We start from the raw sequence: 23,289 nt of genomic DNA on the forward strand, positions 1-23,289 counted from the left end.
CAAACTATTTCTTAGTCCTCATTTACCGTCCTGGACCTTTATCAGTGCCTAAGTATTTTCTGATCAGAGAAATCACAAAGTGCCCAACAAATAAAGGGGGTCAACAGTGGAAGCGGAAGAGGTACATACGCCAAATGGACCCTTCACAAATCAATTTATGATTAACACTGCCAACCATTACTTTAGGCCCAGGCAAAATTACTTTGTCTTTAAATGTGAATTTTAAGAGTAATAAGCAATGTTCAATGTTCAAAGCTGCAGGAAATATGAGGAACAATGTGTTAAACCCTTTCAGTGTAATTTAGAAGGAAGACTCTAAACATAGACTTATTCTGACATCGTAAATATCAATAAATCCCCATTGTGGCAGACAGTGAATGAAATGAATGGCTCTATTCTCAAAGCATCTAAAAAAAAAGCAGCACAATACCTATATTGCTTGAAAATCTTACTCATTTGATCCAGTTTTTATAATGGATTTATACCTATTCTCCATGTAATTCAATACCCACTTTTACTATAAGTTAACGATTACTGTTAGAACCTTATAAACACCACCACATATTTTTCCTGTTAAACTCATATTTAACACATAATTCTTAGACATACTAATTTTTTTTAATGGGAGTTGTCTCTATCATCAGAAAAATAGGATGGAGTAGTTTCTCTGTTTATTTTACTAAGTTTGTGCAAAGAATAATTAAAAAAAAAAACAAAACACTCTCACTCCAAGCTCAAGAATCCTGAATTACTTCTCTTTACCTTGAGGTTAAAAAGAAAAAATTTTTAACTTGTAAAGTAGATCAGTAAAATTTTTCTGTTACAAGAAGGTATTATGACAACAATTTTCTACTAATCTCGGAAACAAGTAATATGACAAGAATTAGAAATTTAAACCCTAGAAGTCTAAGTACTTATGGCTTATTTTTTAAAAACATGAATGGAATAAGCACTTTTCTCCTTTTCAATGTTCATACCCTCTTCATCAACACTCTGCTTGCATTCAGGCACATCCCTGAGAATATTTTTAAATTCACTGCCTGTTTTGCTAAGCTGAACCATCTTGTAAAATCCAATCTTGTCTCTAAATTGCTGCCTGTTTTATTCAGGATCCACAGATGGATGACGACACTACAGTCTCCTGGGAGATCAGCCAGGCAGCACGGAAGCAAAGGGAGCACAAGAATGTAAGCTAATACAGCCAGAATCTGCAGAGCCACCAAAAAATACTTACACTTGTACAGCAGAGAGTCTCCATGCAGCAAAAAGAAAGGGAAAAAAATATGAATGGAAGAGAGATAAAGCAGCAGCATTACAAGGGGGAGGCAGAGACACCATACACACACAGAAAAGCTGCACAGAAAGCCTTCATAGCAGAGGAATGAGGCAAGAATGAAGCCAAACTATCATTAGGGTAAGGCTAGCTTTGCATAAGCATAGCTTTTCATAAGCTCTTCATAACATAATTACAGCTTGAAAACTGCAGAAAAGTCTTAGAAATATTACCTCTTGCTAAGCGCGTGCAAAATGCCATCTACCAACGCTGTAAGGTATTAATCCCATTTGGGAAATGGAGACATCGTCTCTCCAAAGGCATAATGTGGACAGAATGCTGGATGAACATTAGCAAACGCCATGCAGGGATTGGTTCTTAAGCCACAGGGCTGGTCCCAGCACAAGGTGGGGACAGTGTGCCCTCAGGTACGCGAAAACCTCCCTTCTTGGGGGTGTCCTTACGTCATTATATCCTGCCCACTGTGAGGCAGCAACTTTGAGTTCTCTCTCTCCCTCAGTCACCAAAGCATTTTAGGCAAGAATCTGATGCCAGGGTCTCACACAGTTACCTACCTAAAGTGTCATTAACATTGACAGTACCTTATACCTTAGTGTGAATTTAGGTCACTTTACATTTCACATTAACTCTCTCAAACAGTTTTAAAACCTCATTGGTCATCATTACTAAGAGTCATTAGGGCATCTTAGCATTCTGAAATTTTATAAAAGAATTTTTAAAAATGTAACAAAACACCAAAAGTCCTGTTGCAGCATGCCAGGCTTTATGAAAACAATGTATGAAGATGGGAGGAATCTTTTCCAAATTCACTGAAAACACCTAGTCCATCAACCTAGGGCTCACTTTTTTCCTTCAAGTTCATTATTCTGTGTTGGTCAGTTGCTTTCAACATGCAGCTGGATGAAAATACAAGACTCCTGAACTTGCAAATGCAAACAGTTGAGTGGTACACAAAAAGCTCCCCATAACCATCACCATCATTATTATTATCACCATCAGTATTATTTGTTTATCAGAAAGGCTTCCATCAGCAAGATCCCAAAAAAGTCTCAATCCTCAGACTTCTGATTTCATATTTCGTTAGGCTGCTGTTGCTACTGCTGCTAAGTCGCTTCAGTCATGTCCGACTCTGTGTGACCCCACAGACAGCAGCCCACCAGGCTCCCCCATCCCTGGGATTCTCCAGGCAAGAACACTGGAGTGGGTTGCCATTTCCTTCTCCAATGCATGAAAGTGAAGTCGCTCAGTCGTGTCCGACTCTTCGCGACCCCATAGACTGCAGCCTACCAGGCTCCTCCATCCGTGGGATTTTCCAGGCAAGAGTACTGGAGTGGGGTGCCATCGCCTTCTCTGTCTTAACTATACATCCCCTCAAAAGCTTCCTAATAGGCGTGACACTGGATACATACGTACAAGAGTTATAGCTGATGGTTAAGCCCCATAGGTAATTTTAGACTTCCTCTGTGTGAAAGGTTAATTCAACATGACAAGTGCTCTGTCCCAATTATCCCCCTAAAGATCATTATAAGTGAAGATGAGGAACCTTTCAATTGGTTCAACTTCTAAAATGACAGGCAAGCAAAAAAATGTTTCTATGAAGAGGGAAACCATAGCAACAGACATGTCAGCTTTTCAAAGGAATAAAAATCATCAGTTTTCCACTCCTTCTGCATAGCTTTTGGAACTCATTTACTTGTACTGACTTCAGTGTCTCCCCATCAGGGCAAGGGGAAGACTAGTGAGCACAGAGAGGTCACCCTGCCCAAGAGAGCATCTCATGCTCAAGGTGCTTTCATCCGAGAACTGAACTCGAATCATGGAACTTTGATGGCCAAAGGGGAACTGTGGCCAGGGTTTTGGCAAACGCAGACCTAGTTTTCTAGTTTGTGAAATAAACAGTTATGAGAATTAAATAAGATAATGAATATAAAGTGTTTAGCACATAGCCTGGCATATAAGTGGCAGTCAATGCCCCCCACGCTTCAATAACCGGCAGAGATTATGAATGTTAGTAACAGTAACGTTTTTTCATTCTTCTATTCCCAAGGAGAAAAACTGAGGGGAGAGGGGGCACTCCTAAGCACTACACTTATAACAGCAAAAGCTGGGAACAATCTAAACGCCTGTTAAGCAAATGCAAGCCAATTTCATGACACCGACTTTCTGGAAGAATTCAGGCCAATTGTTTCACAGACTCTCCCACATTCAATATTTGTCTGGTTGTTCCCCATAATTAGATTCAGGTAGATGACTTTTTTTTTTTTTTAAACACAAATCCCAGATGAATGATCCTGGAAATGACTGAATGATGACAGGTGGTACCCAGGTCAAGTTGTTCCGCTGTTGGTGACACTAAATTTGATCACTTCAGTTGGGCGGGAACCTCCCGACTCTTCCACTGTCAAGGTATCTTGTCCCTTGGTATTTTGTAAAGGTACTTTGTCTCTTGATAATTAATATTAATTCTACAAGGTGATACTTTCAATTTATGCGGATGAGCCCATTTGTAAACCCCACTGACAATACTGGCCTGAATGAAGGAATACAAAGGGAGCTATAAAATTGTCACTTTCTACTTTTAACATTATTCCTACATTTTAGGTGCCATTCCTCTGTAAGCATCAAATCTCCCTTTTCTAAATTCTCTGTGCCATCCCCTCTTCTTTTCTTAGTATTACTATACACTTAGCATTTGGGTTTTCTTTTTTTTTTTTAATTAATTCAAAGTGTCCTAAACTATTACTGTCATTATTTTTGTTGCAGGGAGTGTCCCAGCAGAAGCCGTTTTGATCTGGATTTTGTGTCCTTTGCAGTGATTTGGGTTTAGAGCCACTCCTTGCTTTTTGACTCAAGATAGCCTAGTGTCATCTTGTGCTTTCCGGTGCACTTTAAAAATGGATAAGGGTAATCCCTGTTTAATGAACTAGATTATAATAATTAAGTATTTCCTACCAGATTGTCAGATGCATCAATGTTCAGGGGAACCCAAACTCAGTCATTATTAATATATACCCTCAAACATCTAACCAAACAGTATCATCACGTCTGTGGTTTAAAAAGCAATTTTTATGCATGCCTACTTGTTAAAGTTTGAGGCGGTATAAAATCTTACTGAGAAAATGAGATACCTAATCCTTCCTATGATGACTGCTGGAGAGCAGCAATCTTTAATATCTAGGAAGAGTAGGTATACAGAAGCCATAACTCTGAGAGGACTGCAATAAATCAATGGACAAAAGGAGGAAGGATGTGTAGAGATTTACTGAGGCGCCACATTTCCTACTGAACGTGGTATTAAATCCAGCTATTCACATCACACTCATTAACTTTTATATCCCGAATTTCATTTCATATAAAAGTTAAAATGGCCTCATGATGTTAAAAACAATTCAGGGAGCTGTACTGATGAGAAACTGCTGCGAAGATGACGGTCAAGTACTATTTTTAAATGAACATGGTTCATTTCCTTATTTTCTAGATCTGCACAATTTTCTTTTTTCAATATAAGAAAATTAAATCTTTATCTTTTGTCATGTTTTCTCCCAGAAATAGGAAACAACCTCACTTTTTATTCATTTAGCTAATCTTACAACTGATGTGAAAGTGAAATTTCACACTTGAATGTTTTCTTTAGAAAATGGATATAATTTGATACATTTTTCTGAAGAGTAGGCCAAAGAATGAAACCACCTGGTACCAATTTGAAGCAAATCTCTTACCTGGAGACCAAGTGTTAGCGCTGATGGGCACAGAAGCACAGTGCTTATTAACACAAGCATCTGGTACGTGCCCCTTGTAGCATTATAAGAGAGAAAGTGGGAAAATACCTTAAGTACTTAAATGCACACGTTAACCATAATGTTATTCCAATAGTCATAAAAAGCTGAATAATATTTTTAAATGATCTTTATTGTAAAAGAATAAACTATGGGGGAAAATTCCACTGAGTATTATACTTAAAAGAGGTATTTTAAGTTTAGATTTTTGGAAAATCCACATCATAATGGAAGAGAAGAATGAGGAAGACAGGAGAAAAATGCTCTCCTTCAGAACGGATACCAGCTCAGTGACATCATGATGAATAATCAAATTAAGCTTAAAATCCTTAATGTAATGCATTTGCTCTGTATACAGAACATCAGCTCCAGGTAGATGACAAAAATAGTTAACACCAAGTCCAACCACCACAAACCAGGTTAAATCCTACAACAATTTGCCTTACGGCTTTAAAAAACGTGAGTCAGGTAAACTCCAGTAGCACCAGGTAAAAAGAATGGATGGTGATTTTAGAGGAGGATCTCAAACCCTGAGAGGATTCTGACTGGAGGGCTGTAGTAATCAATCAGTAATCAGGAGGTCTGGTTCTCACTGGATCTCATGGATGGATGGATGGGTAGAAGGAAGGAAACTCTTAACGCTTCAAATTTAAATAGAACTTCAGGTAAAGAAGACTTATTACCACTCAAACTCTGAAAAATCTGTTCTGGCTTGGAACATGCTTAGTTTAGCTACTTTGATTACCATCCCTTCTGAATGGATTCTCGAAGTAACACTCTAAATTGCAGGTCCATTTTGAAATGCAGTCGTATGTGGAGCATGGAAGTTAAATTTTTGGTCTCATTTCCAAGTGTGATTTTCAATATGAAGTGCAGAATGATTTTCTTCAGCACACACAGAGACATATATATATTTAAACCACATACTTTATATTTTGATTTCACTAAAGAATAGGTTTGTGATAAAGGTTTCCCCTCAGTCCTGAGATGAGAAATCCTTCATATCAAATTCCAGCAGTGACAGTGGTTTCCCCTGAGGTACGTTTAGGGAAACTGAGAACTTGGATAGGGCTTCCCTGATAGCTCAGTTGGTAAAGAATCTGCCTGCAATGAAGGAGACCCAGGTTCAATTTCTGGGTCAGGAAGATCCACTGGAGAAGGGAATGGCTACCCACTCTAGTATTCTTGGGCTTTCCCTGTGGCTCAGCTGGTAAAGAATCTACCTGCAATGCAAGAGACCTGGGTTTGATCCCTGGGTCAGGAGATCCCCTGCAGAAGGGAAAGGCTTCCCCACTCCAGTATTCTGGCCTGGATAATTCCATGGACTATTCATGGGGCTGCAAAGAGTTGGACATGACTGAGTGACTTTCACTTTTCACTTTCCTCTCTGAATTTCCACACATGAGCTAAAGAATGAAGATTAACTCATGCCAACCCCAATTAGTGTTTCTAAACTATCACTAGAATAATTAAGAGATTTAGAGTAAGTCACTGAGGCTCTTGAGTCTAGCCAACTTCTACTTAGATGATCCAAAGTCTGAGGCTGAGTTCTGTGCTCCTTTTCCTTCCTTACCCACCTTAGATTTTGTATTTTGTCACTTCTGTCATTCCCAGATTTCAGCCCGAGACATTCCATCCCACTCATTCCCTCCTTAGCAAGCCTTGATTTTCAGGAGGTATTTGGCTAACCTTCCAATTTTCCTAGTCAAGACAGAAAACTGTCCACTTGAAAGTTAAGGCCAGCAGCATGGTCTGAGTAGGCAGGACCAAACTGATGGTGATCATGTAACTGTTCTCTGTATGCTGCTTCCAGAAGCAGAAGCCCTCTTTTCTTTTTGCTGCTCGTTCCCATCAGTTCAGATACCTACAGCTCTAGTCATTGCTTGCCTTAGTGTTTGAAGAGGTGTGGATTTGCTACCAAACACTAGAATCCCTCCCAGTTCACTAAGAGGAAAAAAGTAAAACCCTGGACAGACTAGCCTGCAGTCAGAGACACCAAACATTGAACTCTCTCTTGGTGCAAACCCTCCATGAAAAGGCTCTTCCCCAACACAACCCTCCCTGGACCTTTCCTTCTAGTGACCTGGTCTATCCCGAAGACCAGGGCTGCAGCAGAGAGGGTGAGGGCTTGCAAACTGGATCATTTGGAGTTGAGCCCTCCACTCTGACTACCCTTAAACAAGCAGGATGATATGGGGCAAGTGTAATAACATCTCTAAGCTCTGAGATTCTCACCTGAAAAATGGGTTAAAACAGTTAACCGGATGTGGCTGCCAAGACAAAGCACAGTGCATGACACAGTAGGTACATGGTTTTCTCCTTGTGTTTCTATACAGTCTTCAGAGAGCTTGGATTGCTGATGCAACCTATTACATTCTCAATAACAGAACCTCAGAGGTTCTGTGCTGTTTTAGATAGACAGTGGACATACAACTGAGATGACCAATAGCCAGATGAATATGAATGTCTGTAGCTCATGGTAAATTGAGGTAAATGTCATGAATGTAGGGAAAAAGTGCCTACAGAGCTGAAGAGGCAGCGATTAGCTGAGGGACAGTGTCTGGTGAGTGCCTCTGTGCCAAGGCTGTGCGTGGCTCACCTACCAACTCAGCCCTGGCTACTGAGGCCCAGAGACACCTCTAGGACTCCCTAGTGGACATCTCAGCCAGCGCCTTGCAGACGCTTCATCCTCAACACGATCAAAACAGAACTCACTAATGTCTTTTCCGCCAAAATCTGCCCCTTCTCCCACACGTCTCACTTTCAGTATTGCCTTAAAAATAAATACATAATATATAAACAAGTAAACCCTTAGCAAGCTCCATAAGGCTCTTTACAATATGGCTTCCAGCTGCCTCACCTCTCCTCTCTGCCACCCTTTATTCCCATCGTACCATAATCCCACAATAGTTCCCCAAATTGTGATGCTGTCTCCTCACTCTAAGACTCTGTGCGTGTTCTTCTCTCTGCTAAATTTACTTACTCATTTTCCTCCCAGCCAACTTCTTCAAATACCATCTCTTATTTTATCATCAGTTACTAAGGGCCTATTATGTGCCAAGCATGATGCTTAGAAATTCCTCTTGGAAACCTTCCTTGACAACACCCCTCCCCCAAGCTGGGCGGGGCACCAGTTTTCTGTGCTTCCATAGCAACCTGCACATCCCTCTCAGAGCCCTTTCCCACCATATCTCACATTTCACTGTATTAATGGAAAGCCACCTCAATCCTGGAGAAAGAAATGGCAACCCACTCCAGTACTTTTGCTTGGAAAATCCCATGGATGGAGGAGCCTGGTAGGTTACAGTCCATGGGGTCGCCAAGAGTCGGACACGACTGAGCGACTTCACTTCACCTCAATCCAAAAGGGAGCTGAGGCTTATGCAGAACAGCAAGTTGTTGTTGTTGTTGTTGTTTTTTTTGTAGTTGTTTTGCTTTTATTTCTTGGCTGTAGCAGCATACGGGATCTTAGTTCCCTGACCAGAGATTGAACCTGCGCCCCCTGCAATGGAAGCGCAGATTCTTAGTCACTGGACCACCAGAGAGGCAACATGTTTTTAATGAGTAAACTAGGATAAAGAAAAGAGAAAATGAAGCCAGAATTAAGGCTGAATACAACAACCTATACTTCTTTAGGCTCAGAACCCTTTTAAATAGGTCAATGCACACTGGGCTCTGAGCCTCTCAACTTACAGAGCAAAAGGCCGGCACAAGTCATAGCAAAATTCACTGTGTCTAGGCAACACAGCAAACTAACGGCTCCAGGTTTTCACTCCTCTTGACAAAGACCTGCAATTTCTTCTGCATAGACATGCAACAAGGTATCAGGGGATGAAACTGAACAGTGCCCACAACAGTGGTACAGATGGTATAAAGAGCACATAAGGTAATGGGTTTTATAGGGGTATTTATTAAAGCTGCCCTTCACGAAAGTCACTGACATGATTCGGAAGCACCACAGTAAAAGCAATGCTGTAAGACCCAAAACAATAGGAAACAAAGGGGCCAAGTCTACTTTACAGAGACCCTCCAAGGCGCCACATCTGTATCTCTGTGCAGACGCTTCTAGACCTCAGGCCTAAAGGAATGAGATCTAGAATGTGCTTCTGGCATTTCCTCAAAGGGTTGTCCAAAAAAAAAAACCAAAAAAACTACTAGAAACTTTAAGGAATGTATATTTTAGCTGGATTATACCGATAGCTCAGTTGGGAAAGAATCTGCCTGCAATGCAGGAGACCCAGGTTCAATTCCTGGGTCAGGAAGATCCCCTGGAGAAGGAAATGGCAACCCACTCCTATATTCTTGCCTGGAGAATCCCATGGACAGAAGAGCCTGGCAGACTACAGTTCATGCAGTCACAAGTGTCAGACACAACTTAGCTACTAAACCACCACCACCACTACCACAAATGGTATCGCAGTGCTGAAATTTAAAATCTGGAAATTAAGAGGTTTTCATACATTGCTTTCTAGTAGTTAAAAAGCTAAGCCTCCATTTTCCCAAAGTGGTATCACTATGAAAAGGACATTACAGAATAAAGTAAAATTATAAAAGGAAACAATTAGGACTTCAACGACCTTCTGTGCACAACATCAGAGCAACTAATTTTAAATGAGATATGGACTTAATAGTCTGTGCTTGGCAACACTGCTAATAGATTAGTTCAATTAACAACTGTAGGTACATGAAAATGAGGTGATTTGTTTAAAAACAAAATGGCATGTTGACCAACACAAATGGATGTTCATTGAATTTTAATCTATGCTAAAAAGCTTAAAATTATTTATGGATATTTGAGGCTGAATTTGTTAAGGGAAAATAATTGCTGTTTTGTCATTGGAGCAAGGATTCACAAGATGTATTCTGTAACAATTCAAGCCTTTTAAAATTGTTTTCCTAGGAAACAGCAGTAAGCAGACTACCTGTTCCTCTGTATGAATATATTTTGATTTAAAACGGGTATGACACTCATTAAAATAATTGAAAGAAGCACATACAATTAGTGGGCTAGTTCTGCCTAAGGAGAAGACACTGGCTCTTCACCACTTGGCACATCATCTGAAACCTAAAACTTCTGCAATGTTTTAAGGTAGGAAACTATATATAGCGACAAATTAAATATGTAGAGATTGCCAATCAGTAGAAGGAGAACTGCATCCCTTAATACCCCCAAAGGCCAATGACAACACAGTTGAAAGATACGATGGGGAGTAGTGATTTCCTAAGAGGGCCTGATGGCAGGAAAAGAACAGATGGTCTATGGACAATAAAGATTCTAAGTAAATACACATTTCAGCTTAACACACAAGGCGTGTGTGCTTAAATGATAAGGTGCATATAGAAAAACTAATTAATCACTGTCACCAACAAAATTGTGCATGGAGAGGCACAGAATGTTCAAGGTAAGCCAAAAGTGCACAGATTCATTTCTCACAACTGGAGAACAATTGAGAGTCAGATTTTTGACACAGTTGTTTCCAGTAATGTTTAAAAACGATAAGCTTACATTTATGGTGAAATGACACACATGTTTCACTGTTTCTGTTCACATGTTAATTTAATATAGAATCAGTAAGCAGATGTTTTGCATAAAACAATGGAGTCTATTTAAATCTAGCTTGGAATTTAATTCTGATTTGTGAGAAATATAGAGATGAAATCAATATATAGATTATAGCAGATTGGCTGAACGTGCAATCCCACACGGCCTGCTTCAGGGTGACCTTAGATCACCTCGACCAAGTTAATGTTTTCATGCCTAAGTTTCCTCATCTGTTAAACAGAAGATATTAACACCACCTATCATTCACAGGTTGTCATGAGAATTAAGCTGGCTACTATTAATAGAGAGTTCAGTGCCTAGCATATCACAGGTGCTAGGTAAGTGCAAAATAAATAAATCGGAAGATTTTTCAAGCCATGTGATTCTCAACCCTGGAGTTAAAGGGTTATCAGAATCTCTGGGACTATGAGAATAGACACAGGTTGAAAAATTCTGCAAGTTATTCTATAGTTCTTGTTCTACCCGTCCCTTCTCCCCACCAGGTAAACTGAATTACCTCTTCATTTCTTTCTAGTTAAAAGGAAAAAAATGAATTATTTGGAGACTGAGTTTTAAGAAATGATTCTTCTTTCTGCCATTTTGTTTAAACAGCCTTTTTCTTCAATTTTATGAAGTTAAGCTTGATTAGAAGCTCTCAGTCATCCTCCCCACAGATAACAGGCCTCATCAAGTCATTCAATCTCTCCTATTTCAGCTCTCAAAGTGTAAGTTTAATAGGTGTTCACTAAGTGAAGAACTTCCTTCTAAGAGATGAATCATCGCTTCCATCTCCAAGAAGACAATCCTTAAACTATAATATGCATTTCAACGTTTAATTTACTGCTCTGAACCTTCCCGACTGTGATGATAACTATTGGTTCTTTAAAGAGACTTACACACTGAAATGGAATTGACTTTTGGACCAGGGAGAAATGGAAGAAAACATCAAAATATCCAGGAAGAGGGGGGGAAAAAAAAAAGAGCAAGAGATGCCCAGAATCTCCACTATGTCTGTTAAAGAAATGTTCAAAAATAGATGTAGGAGATATCACAAACATCACAAACAGAAAATGCCAGGATCTGTTAACTATAAGCAGAAGGCTGGTGATGAGTCAGTTACTTTGGAATGTCCTGGGGGAAGTATCTCAGGGCTGTGGGCTCCAAACAAACATTTTAGGTAATCAAGTTACAGCATCTCCCAGAGCAGTCCCATTCAACAGTGCTCTAGCTCCGTGTGTGGTACAATTTCTACCTGCCAGGAACGGATAATTCCATGGGGGAAGCTTGTAGGCGTGCACTTAAGATGCTTCTGAGAATTTTCTATCCAACAGTTTTTCTTGTGTCCCAACTTCCTGGATCACTTAAGATCTGTCTAAATGCTGCCAAAGAGAACGTACAGGCTCCTTTAGAAAAGCATCACCAATTCAATGTCTCCACCTTTACAGTACGTACATTTTTTTTTTTTTTTTAGTGGCACTACACAAGGATCACAACTTGAAATATTTGGTAGTGGATGTCAATGAGAAACAAAAATGATTTGTTTCTTTGATTATGAAAGGTGGAAGTGCAAACAATTTGAAAAGGTAATTCTCATGCTCTACTCTTTTCCAATCAGCTGTGAGTTTGTACCACTCACAGGTTCAGGGTAAGAATTCCAGCGCTTAGCAAGTTGATTTTCTTTAGAATACTGATCCTTGCCCCTGGGGTAATTGCCACTGTGAAAACAGGAGTATCTTTGGGTGGCTTAGACCCAAAGGTTAGGCTCAGAGCAGAAAGGAAATCTTTACAGCACAAAATCCATTGACTTGCACTTTCTACACAAAAATATTCTTTTTCATTAAACAACATCAAACTTAGCTCTGGTTTTTGGCTACTTACCAATTCATTAGCCTTGTTAAAACAATGATTAAAGACATAATTTTTAGAACTGGAAAAAAATGCTATTTTTATGGCTTAAAAATTCTGCCCAAGTATTTGTTATCTTTATAGAGAGCTCTGCCTTGTCTCAACAAGATACTCCACACCACAGGCCCTGTTTCTGGTCCTAGGATTCAACAGGCGCTTATGTCAGGAATAGCCCTACCTGCTTGCCTCCCAGCCACGTGAATCAAGAAAATACCACCCTTCTGACTTGGATCATCCTTAGAGTGAAGGACAAAGATCTCTATCTACTCCTGCCGCTTTCTGTGTCATGGCAACCAGACTGTTCTTAGAAAATGAAAGCAACTCAGCAGGGCTGGGTATGCCTTGCCCTGTGGTCCTCATGGTGGTCATGCATCCGGGGTGGTTTTATTTTTAAAGTACAAACAAACTTCCAGTTATAAGTCCTGGTGATATAAAGTAGAGCATAGTGACTATGGTTAACAATACTGAATTGCATATTTGAAAGTTGCTAACAGAATAGATTGTAAAAGTTCTCATCACAAGGAAAAAAATAACTATATATGGAGATGATGTCAACTAAACCTGTGATAATCATCCCACAATATATACATATATTGAATCATTAGATTGTATGCCTAAAGCTAATACAATGTTAAATCAATTGTATCTCAATAAAATTAAATTTTAAAAAATGATCCTATTCCCCCACCCACTTTACTTAAGGAGAACAACTCCTTTTCCTTTCAAGTAACAAAAGCAAATTAGTCAATCAAACAAAAACAAAACTTATACAAAAACCAAACTTATACAATTTAAAACCATCCTTACAGGAGCTAAGGCAATCTTTCTTAACCAATACTTCATCATCCAAAACCGCATAACTTCTAAACTCAACAAAACACATTTTACTAACTCATGTTTCCTATACCCCTTTCCAACTCACACAGAACCAGATAATTTTGGCTGGAAACATGATATGTAGAGTTAATTTTTAATTCAAATATTTCCCTATTACTCCTTTTCTTTTAGGGTTAGACTAAGCCGGGAAATCCCATGGATAGAGAAGCCTGGCAGGCCACAGTCTATGGTGTCCCAAAAGAGTCAGACATGACTAAACAATGGCAAAGAGCTTTCTAGAATAATTACCCTATGATAACATAGTGTCTATTGCCTCAAAATGTAAACAAAATTTAAAATACTTATTAAATTTACATTTTATAACATACTAGACAAGCAACTTTTAAAAAACTTGGTGTAATTCCCTCCACATAGACTAAATATATTTATATATTTATACAGTTAAATGGAAAATTATTTATCATATTTAGTTATACTAGAATGTTACTTGAAATCTAAGATATATTTTAGGCTTTCTTTGCCAGTCTCCTTGTATATCATAAGGTTTTATCTGGAGGGCATTTAACTATTTTATTCACAGATTTTAAAAGATGATAACAATAGTTTATATGGAAGCCCAGGTGGCTCAGTGGTAAAGAATTTGCCTGTCAATGCAGAAGAGCCAGGTTCAATCTCTGGGTCGGGAAGATCCCCTAGAGAAGGAAATGGCAATGCACTCGAGAATTATTGTCTGGAAGGTCCCATGGACAGAGGAGAAGAGTCTGGTGAGCTACAGTCCATGGGGCCACAAAGAGTCAGACACGACTGAAGCAACTGAGCATCCACGTGATTCCTTTACGATGGCTATGTTGAAAAATTACTAAAATCAGAAGCTGATGTAGAAACACTTGAGCACATAAGTAGACCAAACCTAGCCTCACCAACACCCGCTTGGATTATAAGAAATTACTAAAAATGAGTATTTTAGCAAAACATAAAAGCACTAAATATGGAGAGTGAAAACAATAGTGAATACAGAGGTATATACAACTATTTGAATGGTAAAATGAGAAATATACTAACAACACAAACTTTACAATAACATAAGAACTGACATCAAACTGTCCCCAGAAAAATGAGATATCATAAAACTGAATACTCTAGCTTTACAGCCAGATGGATGCACCGAGCAAATGCATCATATTCCAGCTTCTAAAATATATAAGTCAATGACAGAGAATAGGAACTAACCAGGAAATGCAGATCTAAGAGTGTATCCCAAAATTATGTAAAGAAAAAACAGGAAGAAGCAGGACATTAAAAAAAAAAAAGAAAACCTATAAGACCAACAAAGAGATAGTCACCCTACATACTTTATTTGGGAAACAGTCCTTCCCCACATTTTTGTTGAAGGCTTATTTATTTAAAGATATTTTCCTGTCACAAATGACTCTTAGAAGGTAAATAAATGATTTCTCCTAATTTAGGAATTTTGTCCCACTATGGCTACAGCAACAGGTATCCAACTTATCTGTGTACTGCAATTTTTACAATTTTTCTTTTTTAGGAGGAGGTGGGGGGAGTGGTTGGGTGGGTAGGGGTACGCTTTAAGAAAAGTTTTACAAAATTACAAATAAAGTGAGAGGACCTTCATGGGAAGCTGAAGGCTTAAGCTTTATCAGCTTCATTAGTAGAGAGACCCTGTACAGCAACAAGTTCTTGAAAGAATTGTCTTTGCGGGGAAGTTTTATTTGGTCTGGTTTGTAAAGGTGAGGTTTTTTGTCTTTTTTGTTTTTTTTCTTAAGACAGTAGCAAATCCAGTGAAGCAGATAATGGTGTGGCCAAAGGCTGTGTCTTACCATACAGGTATCCAGATCTTCCAAACGCTCTATCTCCGTGAGCTCCTCCACCATGATGATGGAGCGTTTAACCGGCTTCTCCTCAGCAAGCTCCATCTCCAAGGAATCTTGCAGAAGAAGGGTCTTGCCACGTCTGCTGAAATGGTCAGCCTAGAGAGTCAAGACAACCAACTGAATTCCAGAAGATACCTTCCATAAGAGGGCACTGTGAAGAATAATGTCTACACCTGGTTAATGGCAACTCGATAAATTCATGCTGGAGTTAAGTTACCTCTTTTTTATCCTCTTTCTCCAGAAGGTGGAATATTTTAAACAAGAAATGACAAAAGCTCCTTCCAAACATCTTTTGAGACTTCACTTCAAAGGTAATTCATATATCTTTGCCATGTTCATGTAGATATGCACCAAGTAGGCACATATTTTTGTTTTCCAAAAGATATACTATGAACATTTGTAGGAGACTGGTGTGATTTTTTTCAACTTTCAATCTTCAATACAATCATAAAATTATATCCATCAGGAGGCCCTCCAGCCTTCTGTACAGAGAAGCTACCTTTATTTATACAATGTTACTAGCATACAGAAGATTCAGTTCTAGTCAATTTGCTCTTATGATAAGCATAAAGCAAATTAAAAAGTGAAGCATAATATTGTTGCCATCAACATTACTGGTGGAAATATAAGAAAAATTTAAACCAGAAAAATAACTTACACTGGAAAAATGAGACCACTTAGTATAAAAGAAAATACAAAGTATTCTTTTCCTTTTTATTTCATATTTCCTTGGAAAGAATTTCTATGTTTAGTGCTCAAAAGTACATAATGAGGAGAAATAAAATGATTCCAACCACCCCTATTATAAAAGGACCAAAAGGAAAGAAACTGCTAACAAACTTTTAATAAGCTTTGTTTTCATGTAATAATTATTATATTTTATGTGACATTAATTACCAATGCTTTGCTTCAGATAAACCTAAAAAAGTGGTAATAGATGAAACAAACTGGGCTGAAATTAATAAGCTCGAGTGCTGAGCTGATTCATCACCAGGAACTCTGCAAAGATGAGAACCAGTTGACAATTCTATGGAACCTTTGGGAACATTTCTAAACTTAAGTTGGAGAAAACAGTGTTATTGGACTGTCTTTGAAAGTAGTGTTTCATTTTGAAGATACTATTTCTTTCACTTAGCAGTTAGGCTCTTGTCTTACTATCCAAATCAACAGTAAGAAATTCCAAACATAAGTGCGTTCACACAATTCTTTTTTGCTTATGAAAAGAAAATGTCAATACTCTGAGTTACCAACTTCTTCAAAGGACAAAAGCAAAAGCGGAAAAAAATTCAAACTTTCAGTGTAGTCCCCACGTGCAGCCACACTGATACAACATCTAGTATTGCGTCTTCAAGTAGGCATTTTGAGGCCATCCCTAGAGCTATGGTTATCAACAAACTATTTCTATAAAGGATGCTTTATTGACTTTGGTTTTGCTTATTAAAGAAAGTTTGAATTGTGATCTCTTGACAAGGTTATAGCTCTTTATCATGCCATGAACTACAGACTAGAGCTTCTTAAAATCTCTGGGTGATGAATCAGTTTTAAACTTCCAATTTGCCATAAGCCAATATATTGATAAAAGTTGATAATAAAAAACATTTGATAATAAAAACATTTAAATAACATGTGTTTGGATATTATTGCCACGTCAAATTGCTCTAGAAGTTTCTTCACACTTCCTCTTAGTTTCTGAACTTACCTTGTTATGGACTAGTAACCCTTCATTAGCGGGCCAGCTCCAGTCCATAGGCAATACTTTGAATAGCTAGAGATGTCTATCTTATCCTTTAGACTTTAGAGAAGAGTCGTATATTCTTCTCAAATGAATTTTTCAAAATACCCCTTTTGTCTTCCTTCCCCTCAGAAGTTGTTGCTGCTCCAGTGTTCTCCACCATCACTCAACAATTCATCACCATAAAACTGAGTATCTTCAGGCTACACAATTAACTTGAAATTTTTCTCTGGAGAAAACACTGTCATAACTTATTTGGGAGATTTCTACTGTATCATAACGCCAGTATTTTTGAGACACAAAACATAGCCAGTTATAAAACCTTCATCTGTGCCTCAGAGTTTGAGAAACAGGAAGTTTCTGATACATTTTTCATATGCACTGATACCGGAAATACTTCTACTGAGTTTCTACCTTAATGTGGAACCAGTCTCTAGATGAAGAAAATTTTATTTTTTCATCTTGGTTATATCCAAAGGCCTAGTTAGACACTCAATGGTTATCATTCACTAGAATATGTCCATTTAATTCTTTCACTCTTTGGACAATTCATTTCTGCCATGTTAAGAATATTCTGTTATCAAATAATCATATCAGAGAACAAGTACAGATAAATACAGGTGAGCCCTGAACAACACGGGTTTGACACATGCAGACCCACTTACGTGAGAATTTTTTTCAATAAGAAATACTGTAATACTATACAATCCGGGTTGGTGGAATCCTCAGATGTGGAGAGGCAACTATAAGTTATACATGGATTTTTGACTACAGGGAGGGTCTCTGCCCCTAGCTCCCAGTGTTGTTCAAGGGTCAACTATAATCTTTAAAACGAAACTCTCAGTTTTAGACTTCAGTCCCAGCATCATCTCCTATCAAATTTTTGACCTGTGTTTATTATACATGAACAACAATTCTGGATATTATCACTTCTGCTTTGCCCTGCCATTTTCCCTCTGGAGAAATTCTAACATGTTCTAGAACAGCTGGAGACAATGAAGACGAAGAAGGAAAACTAGGATTTTAACCCATAAAGCTACAAAGGAATAAAATGTAGAAAATCAACCACATTCCCACGCTGGAGGCTGCCCTGCATCACCACAGAATGAACCAGGCTGTCCTGTACAAATGACCACAGCACTCACCAATTTGTGATGGCAGTGTGAAAGTGCATCCAGAATTTCATCCACGATTCGATCAGACAGGAAGGAGGCCACTGTCAACTTCACCTCACTATGTGAAAATCAAAAGCACAGAGTGGCATTTTAATTTGTGCAAGAGAGAAAAAGTCACCACCCTTGATGCTATGTTGATAAGGTCAAATGTGATTCTGTTTCTATCTTTGAAAATAGCATACAAGAATGTGTGAACAGGGCTAAGGTTTTCCAAAAATAAGCCTTAAACACTGCCATAAACACACAGGTAATAGACTTTCTTTATCAATGTCAACCTGCCTCTGCAGTTTCAAAATTCGAGATTTAATGGTAGGAATGAAAAACATCTGGATAAAGACAAACTTAATGGAAACCATATGTACCGTGTAGTGAGAACAATTCATCCATTGACAAAATGAAAACAAACTTGGGCTGGAGTAAATTAAGAAAATCTAGTCTGGTTATGAAGCTTTGGTTATTTCTTTCATATGTATATCCCTCACCTTTTAAACAACTTTTTAACCAATCAAATGGTACCTTATTGAAATGCTTCTGCTTTGACTTGCCACTGTACTTTGAATAGTTACAAATTCACTGTTCCCTTGCCTTTTATGAACAGAAGTTATCAAAACGTTTAGTTTTAGTGCCTCTTGCCTAACCTTAAAAGGATGCACAGACAGGAAGTAGCAGCTTCTAGTTTCTACTAATAAATAACTCTGCCACTGAGGTTTCCATCCAAGGGCTAGCATTTTAGTTATTTGGTATTCCCAAGAATTCAACTTCCACGTGTGTCTTCAGTCTAAATAACCCTACCTGGGCACACATGCACCAATGTGCATAAATGCACAAATACATTGAAAGGAAATGTGCTGAAGAGCTACATACCCACGTTTCAACACTGTCACATAATTTCACTCTACTTTTGAAGTAAATAATACTAAAAATTTTTCATCAAGGAAAAGAGTTATCAAAATAAGATGACCACCCACTCCATTGTTCTTGCCTGGAGAATCCCAGGGACAGGGGAGCCTGGTGGGCTGCTGTCAATGGGGTCGCACAGAGTCGGACACGACTGAAGCAACTTAGCAGCAGTAGCAGCAGCAATCTTAAAACTGAAGTTGAAAGTATATTTGTGTAACAGGGGAAAACCTTCCTAATTGAAAGGCGATAATTTTCATTGCATGCCTCTTCAGAAACATTTCTGATGGCAGAGCAGGAGGGAAGCACCAACTTTTTGATGCCAAAAGTAAAAACAGTCCTGGGCTAAAGATAAAAGAATGTTTCTTTCATTCCTGTCTCTGAACCAAGGTCTCCCTAGCTATTTGGTTTATCTAATACCCTATTATTCTCCAGAGGTATCCACTGATAAGATTCACCCAGGTCGCTTGTTAAAAATACAGATAACTCGGTCCCACCCCAAACCTCCAGAAGGCCTGGGAATTCAATATTAACAAGCACTTCCTCTGATGCTTTTAGGCATATTTGGGAATTTTGTTTCCTCCCAAGACTATAGTCAGTAGTTTCTCTCTCTTTCTTACCCTCTGCCTCTCAGACGTCGGGAGGGATAATTTATTTCAAATTATAACATCAAAAAACAGTTCTTAAAATGAAAACAATAGATACATGCATATGTATACTGAATCAATTTGCTGTACACCTCAAACGAACACAACTATTGTGTCTGACTCTTTGTGACCCCATGGACTATACAGTCCATGGAGTTCTCCAAGCCAGAATGCTGGAGTGGGTAGCCATTCCCTTCTCCAGGAGATCTTCTCAACCCAGGGATCAAACCCAGGGCTCTCACATTGCAGGCGGATTCTCTACCAGCTAAGCCACAAAGGAATCACAAGAATACTGGAGTGGGTAGCCTATCCCTTCTCCAGCGGATATTCCCAACCCAGAAATTGAACCGGGGTCTCCTGCATTGCAGGTGGATTCTTTGCCAACTGAGCTATCAGGAAGCCCCCTAATGAAATATACTCCAATATAAAAGAAAAAATTTTTATCTGATTTTAATTGGAGGATAACTGGTTTACAATGTTGTTTAAGCTGTACAGCAATGTGAATCAGCCATAATCATGCACATATCTCCTCCCTCTTGACCCTCCCTCCCACCACCCCTAAAATAAATTTTTTTTAAAAAAAGCAATTATTTAAAATAAAAAATAAAAAAATAAATAAATAAGCAATTGTTTTTTAATGCTTCAGGACCGTTCTATTGTTTTGCTGCTGGGTGCTCTACTTCTTTCTCAACTGAATTTCCAGTTTGTAAAATGTTTAAAAGGAAATGATGCAACTTAGTCTGCATGTGCACATTTTCTCCTATCACTACTCAGCAGGAAGCAGTATAGAAAGCCAAGCAAGGGCTTGGTGGACATACAACTGATTCACCGAAGTGAGGAGCTCTGTACTGCTATTCAACTTTTAGAATTTGCCCATTTTTCAAGGGAAATGAGCATATTTGACAGAATCTGGGAGTCCAGGAAATGCTGAATATGATCTATTGGTAGTTCAGTCCACTATTATGAAAAAATGGTGGTCAACAGCTTTTTATTCTCAACATTTAAAGAACTCCAATAAAAACTCTGAAACTAGAGGTTACAGAAATACGTAAGCATACTTGGGCTAGAGTTCATAAAAATCACTAATCAATGGAGTCTATAAACCCTCTGAAAGCCTTAATTACTCAAGTCATTCCAACTGTCTTACAATTCAGTTGAATAGGCATTAGGGTCCTTGTTTAAAAGACACACACACACGCACACCCCACAGCTGCATCTTAGCCCTGAGACTGTCTAGTTACTACAGAATTCCAAAACCCTCAAAAGTCTATAGTCTAGCTTTAAGGTTAGCAGCCTTCAACATCTACTTTGTGATGATATTTCTTTTTTTGCATATTTTGTTTTTACCTCTCATTTTTCTTGCCAGCTGTCATCGAGCTCTATTACATAACACCACCACTCTCAATTCTCCACGTAGAAGCTGTTATTTTTGCTATATCTAATTATTCAAATCAAGATTTGGACATGATTAAAACGGGAAATTTTAAATGCTTTCGAATGTATTCACATTCTGATTTTCCAACTAGAAAATATAATGAGAACTACCTGAGCTGTATAATGTAATACTGGTGGTCATCTCACAGTTCTTATGTAAAAATCCAGGAAAGTTTACTGGCGATCACACCTTCTAAAATGTTTATACCCTGGCATGTTTTTCAAATTTTATCAACCAGGAATCTATGTAAACACTCCAGAGCACCATTAGCACATGCGTAGTATCACAGACCCACCAAAAGAAAACATGGTGACGTCATAGTGGGGCTCTTTGCTTATTTATGGGCTGTGCATGACTTATAATATTACGGTGGCAGAAAGCAAACTGATCTCTGTCTTCAAAAGTTAGATTTATCAAGGTGAAAGATAAGCTTCAGAAGCAGGAAAAAAAAAAAAAATAAAAGGCTTACAAACATGCACCCCTCTCTTAAAAAAATAAAACTCTTAAAAAAGGGTAGGTAACTTTATATTCCTCAGTAAGGCAGGCATAGCTGCAGTCACCTAATTTTGGAAATGTATAAAACCTCACATTTATGCATGGCTATCTCTATATACAGTCACTGCCTCTTAGACACGCCTACATACATTCTGTATGAATAAAGCCAACAATGACACCCTTCACAGCTGCCTCAATGGCATTCACAGACACTGCAGCGCCTCGGTTTATGAACATTATAAACCTACCTAATTTTGTTAAGGATATCAATTCCAGACTGCTCCAACAGGACATTTTTAACAAAGGTACGTGGGATGGAAATCTTTTCAGTGCTGGCATGAATCAAGTCTTGTCGAATGTGGGCTTTTCTCATCACATTGGGGCAAAGATTCTCGGCAGCGTCAACCATGGACTCAAGCAACGCCTGCAATGCAGCATAAAGCGGAGAGAGAGAGAGATGAGGACACAGACCCGGAGGCGCCCGCTGTAAAACTGAAAGGTGGCTATATATATGACACCGAGCTCTCGGAGGGCAGGGACACAAGAGAGTCCCAGGGTGAGACTGGGGATTCGGAGCTGTCCCGGGGTGACTTGTTGACTGCTGGGTGATCACTGATCTCAGGCAATCACTTTAAATCAGACACTTGGCAGATCCGCCCAGGCTTCGTGCTGGCATCTGAAATGTGATAGTGTGCTAGCTTTACTTAACGCAGAGGCATTCACAATTAAGATTTAGAAAGACACATACACACCAATTCAGCCCACACCAGACTGTCCTCCTGGGTAGTAGCAAACAAAGTTACAGATGCCCCTGGAAAATATATCAAGTTTGAACTCCTCTGCAATTTCACAAATCACAGAAACCTCAAATCAGGGTGAATCATTTAATAGCTCTATCAAAAGAGCAGTAGTAGTAAACCACTCTAAATACTGCTAGTTTTCCTCTTTTAAAAGAAAAGCTTCAGTGTTAGGTAAAATTATAATTGCTGCAAGATCAAAAAATGAATAAATAATAAACAAAAATATTCATGAACACTTTATAAACATTAGTAATTATTACACTTAAAAACCTACTTAAATACCACTTCAGAGTTTTTAAAATGTTTCTGCACATTTTATCCTTCTAACACCTGTGAAGATGCATAGAGAAGCTATTCATGTGATCACCATTTTATAGCTGAAGAATGTGAGCTAAGGGAAATGAAACAATTTGCTTGAGATGGATAAAATGGCTGGTGAGTATGGAAAGGGCACACAAGTTAGCATCAGTCCTAAATTTGAATCCTAGCTGAGGGACACTGGACCAAGTTACTGATTTCTCAGTTTTACTCTACTCAACTATAAAATGGCAAAGAAAAAAGTTCTCGTCTCATAGGATTTTTGAGGATTAAATGATATTACATATGTAAAGGGATCGATATCATGTCTAGCATACAAGAGAAGTTCAGTGTATCACAGATAATGCTATTAATCTGTTTTCAGAGATGCTAATCTTCATGATGAGATCTTGGTTTTGAAAGTTAAGCTTGATCCCATTACTATTCCAGCATGAATGGGACTAATGGAGCATCATTATGGAAAGCCGAGTCTCTCTGCGCATATATTCACGTGCAGAGCACAATCCCAACAGTAACATCTCTCATGACACCATACGATGAGCAG

At 38.6% G+C, this 23,289-nt stretch overlaps 1 protein-coding gene across 2 annotated transcripts in view; it reads right to left on the reverse strand.

The window, feature by feature from the left end:
• CARMIL1 (capping protein regulator and myosin 1 linker 1) overlaps window positions 1–23,289 on the reverse strand; it is a 309,643-nt gene that overhangs the window by 31,149 nt on the left and 255,205 nt on the right. For both annotated transcript variants that reach the window (XM_068960927.1, XM_068960928.1), the window contains exons 27-29: window positions 21,876–22,051; window positions 18,124–18,211; window positions 15,193–15,342 (exon numbers count right to left, since the gene is read on the reverse strand). In XM_068960927.1, coding sequence (XP_068817028.1) covers window positions 15,193–15,342; window positions 18,124–18,211; window positions 21,876–22,051 — 414 coding nt within the window. The remainder of the gene's footprint in view (window positions 1–15,192; window positions 15,343–18,123; window positions 18,212–21,875; window positions 22,052–23,289) is intronic.

Source organism: Capricornis sumatraensis, chromosome 22, assembly GCF_032405125.1.
Source record: "Capricornis sumatraensis isolate serow.1 chromosome 22, serow.2, whole genome shotgun sequence".
Lineage (NCBI taxonomy): Eukaryota > Metazoa > Chordata > Mammalia > Artiodactyla > Bovidae > Capricornis > Capricornis sumatraensis.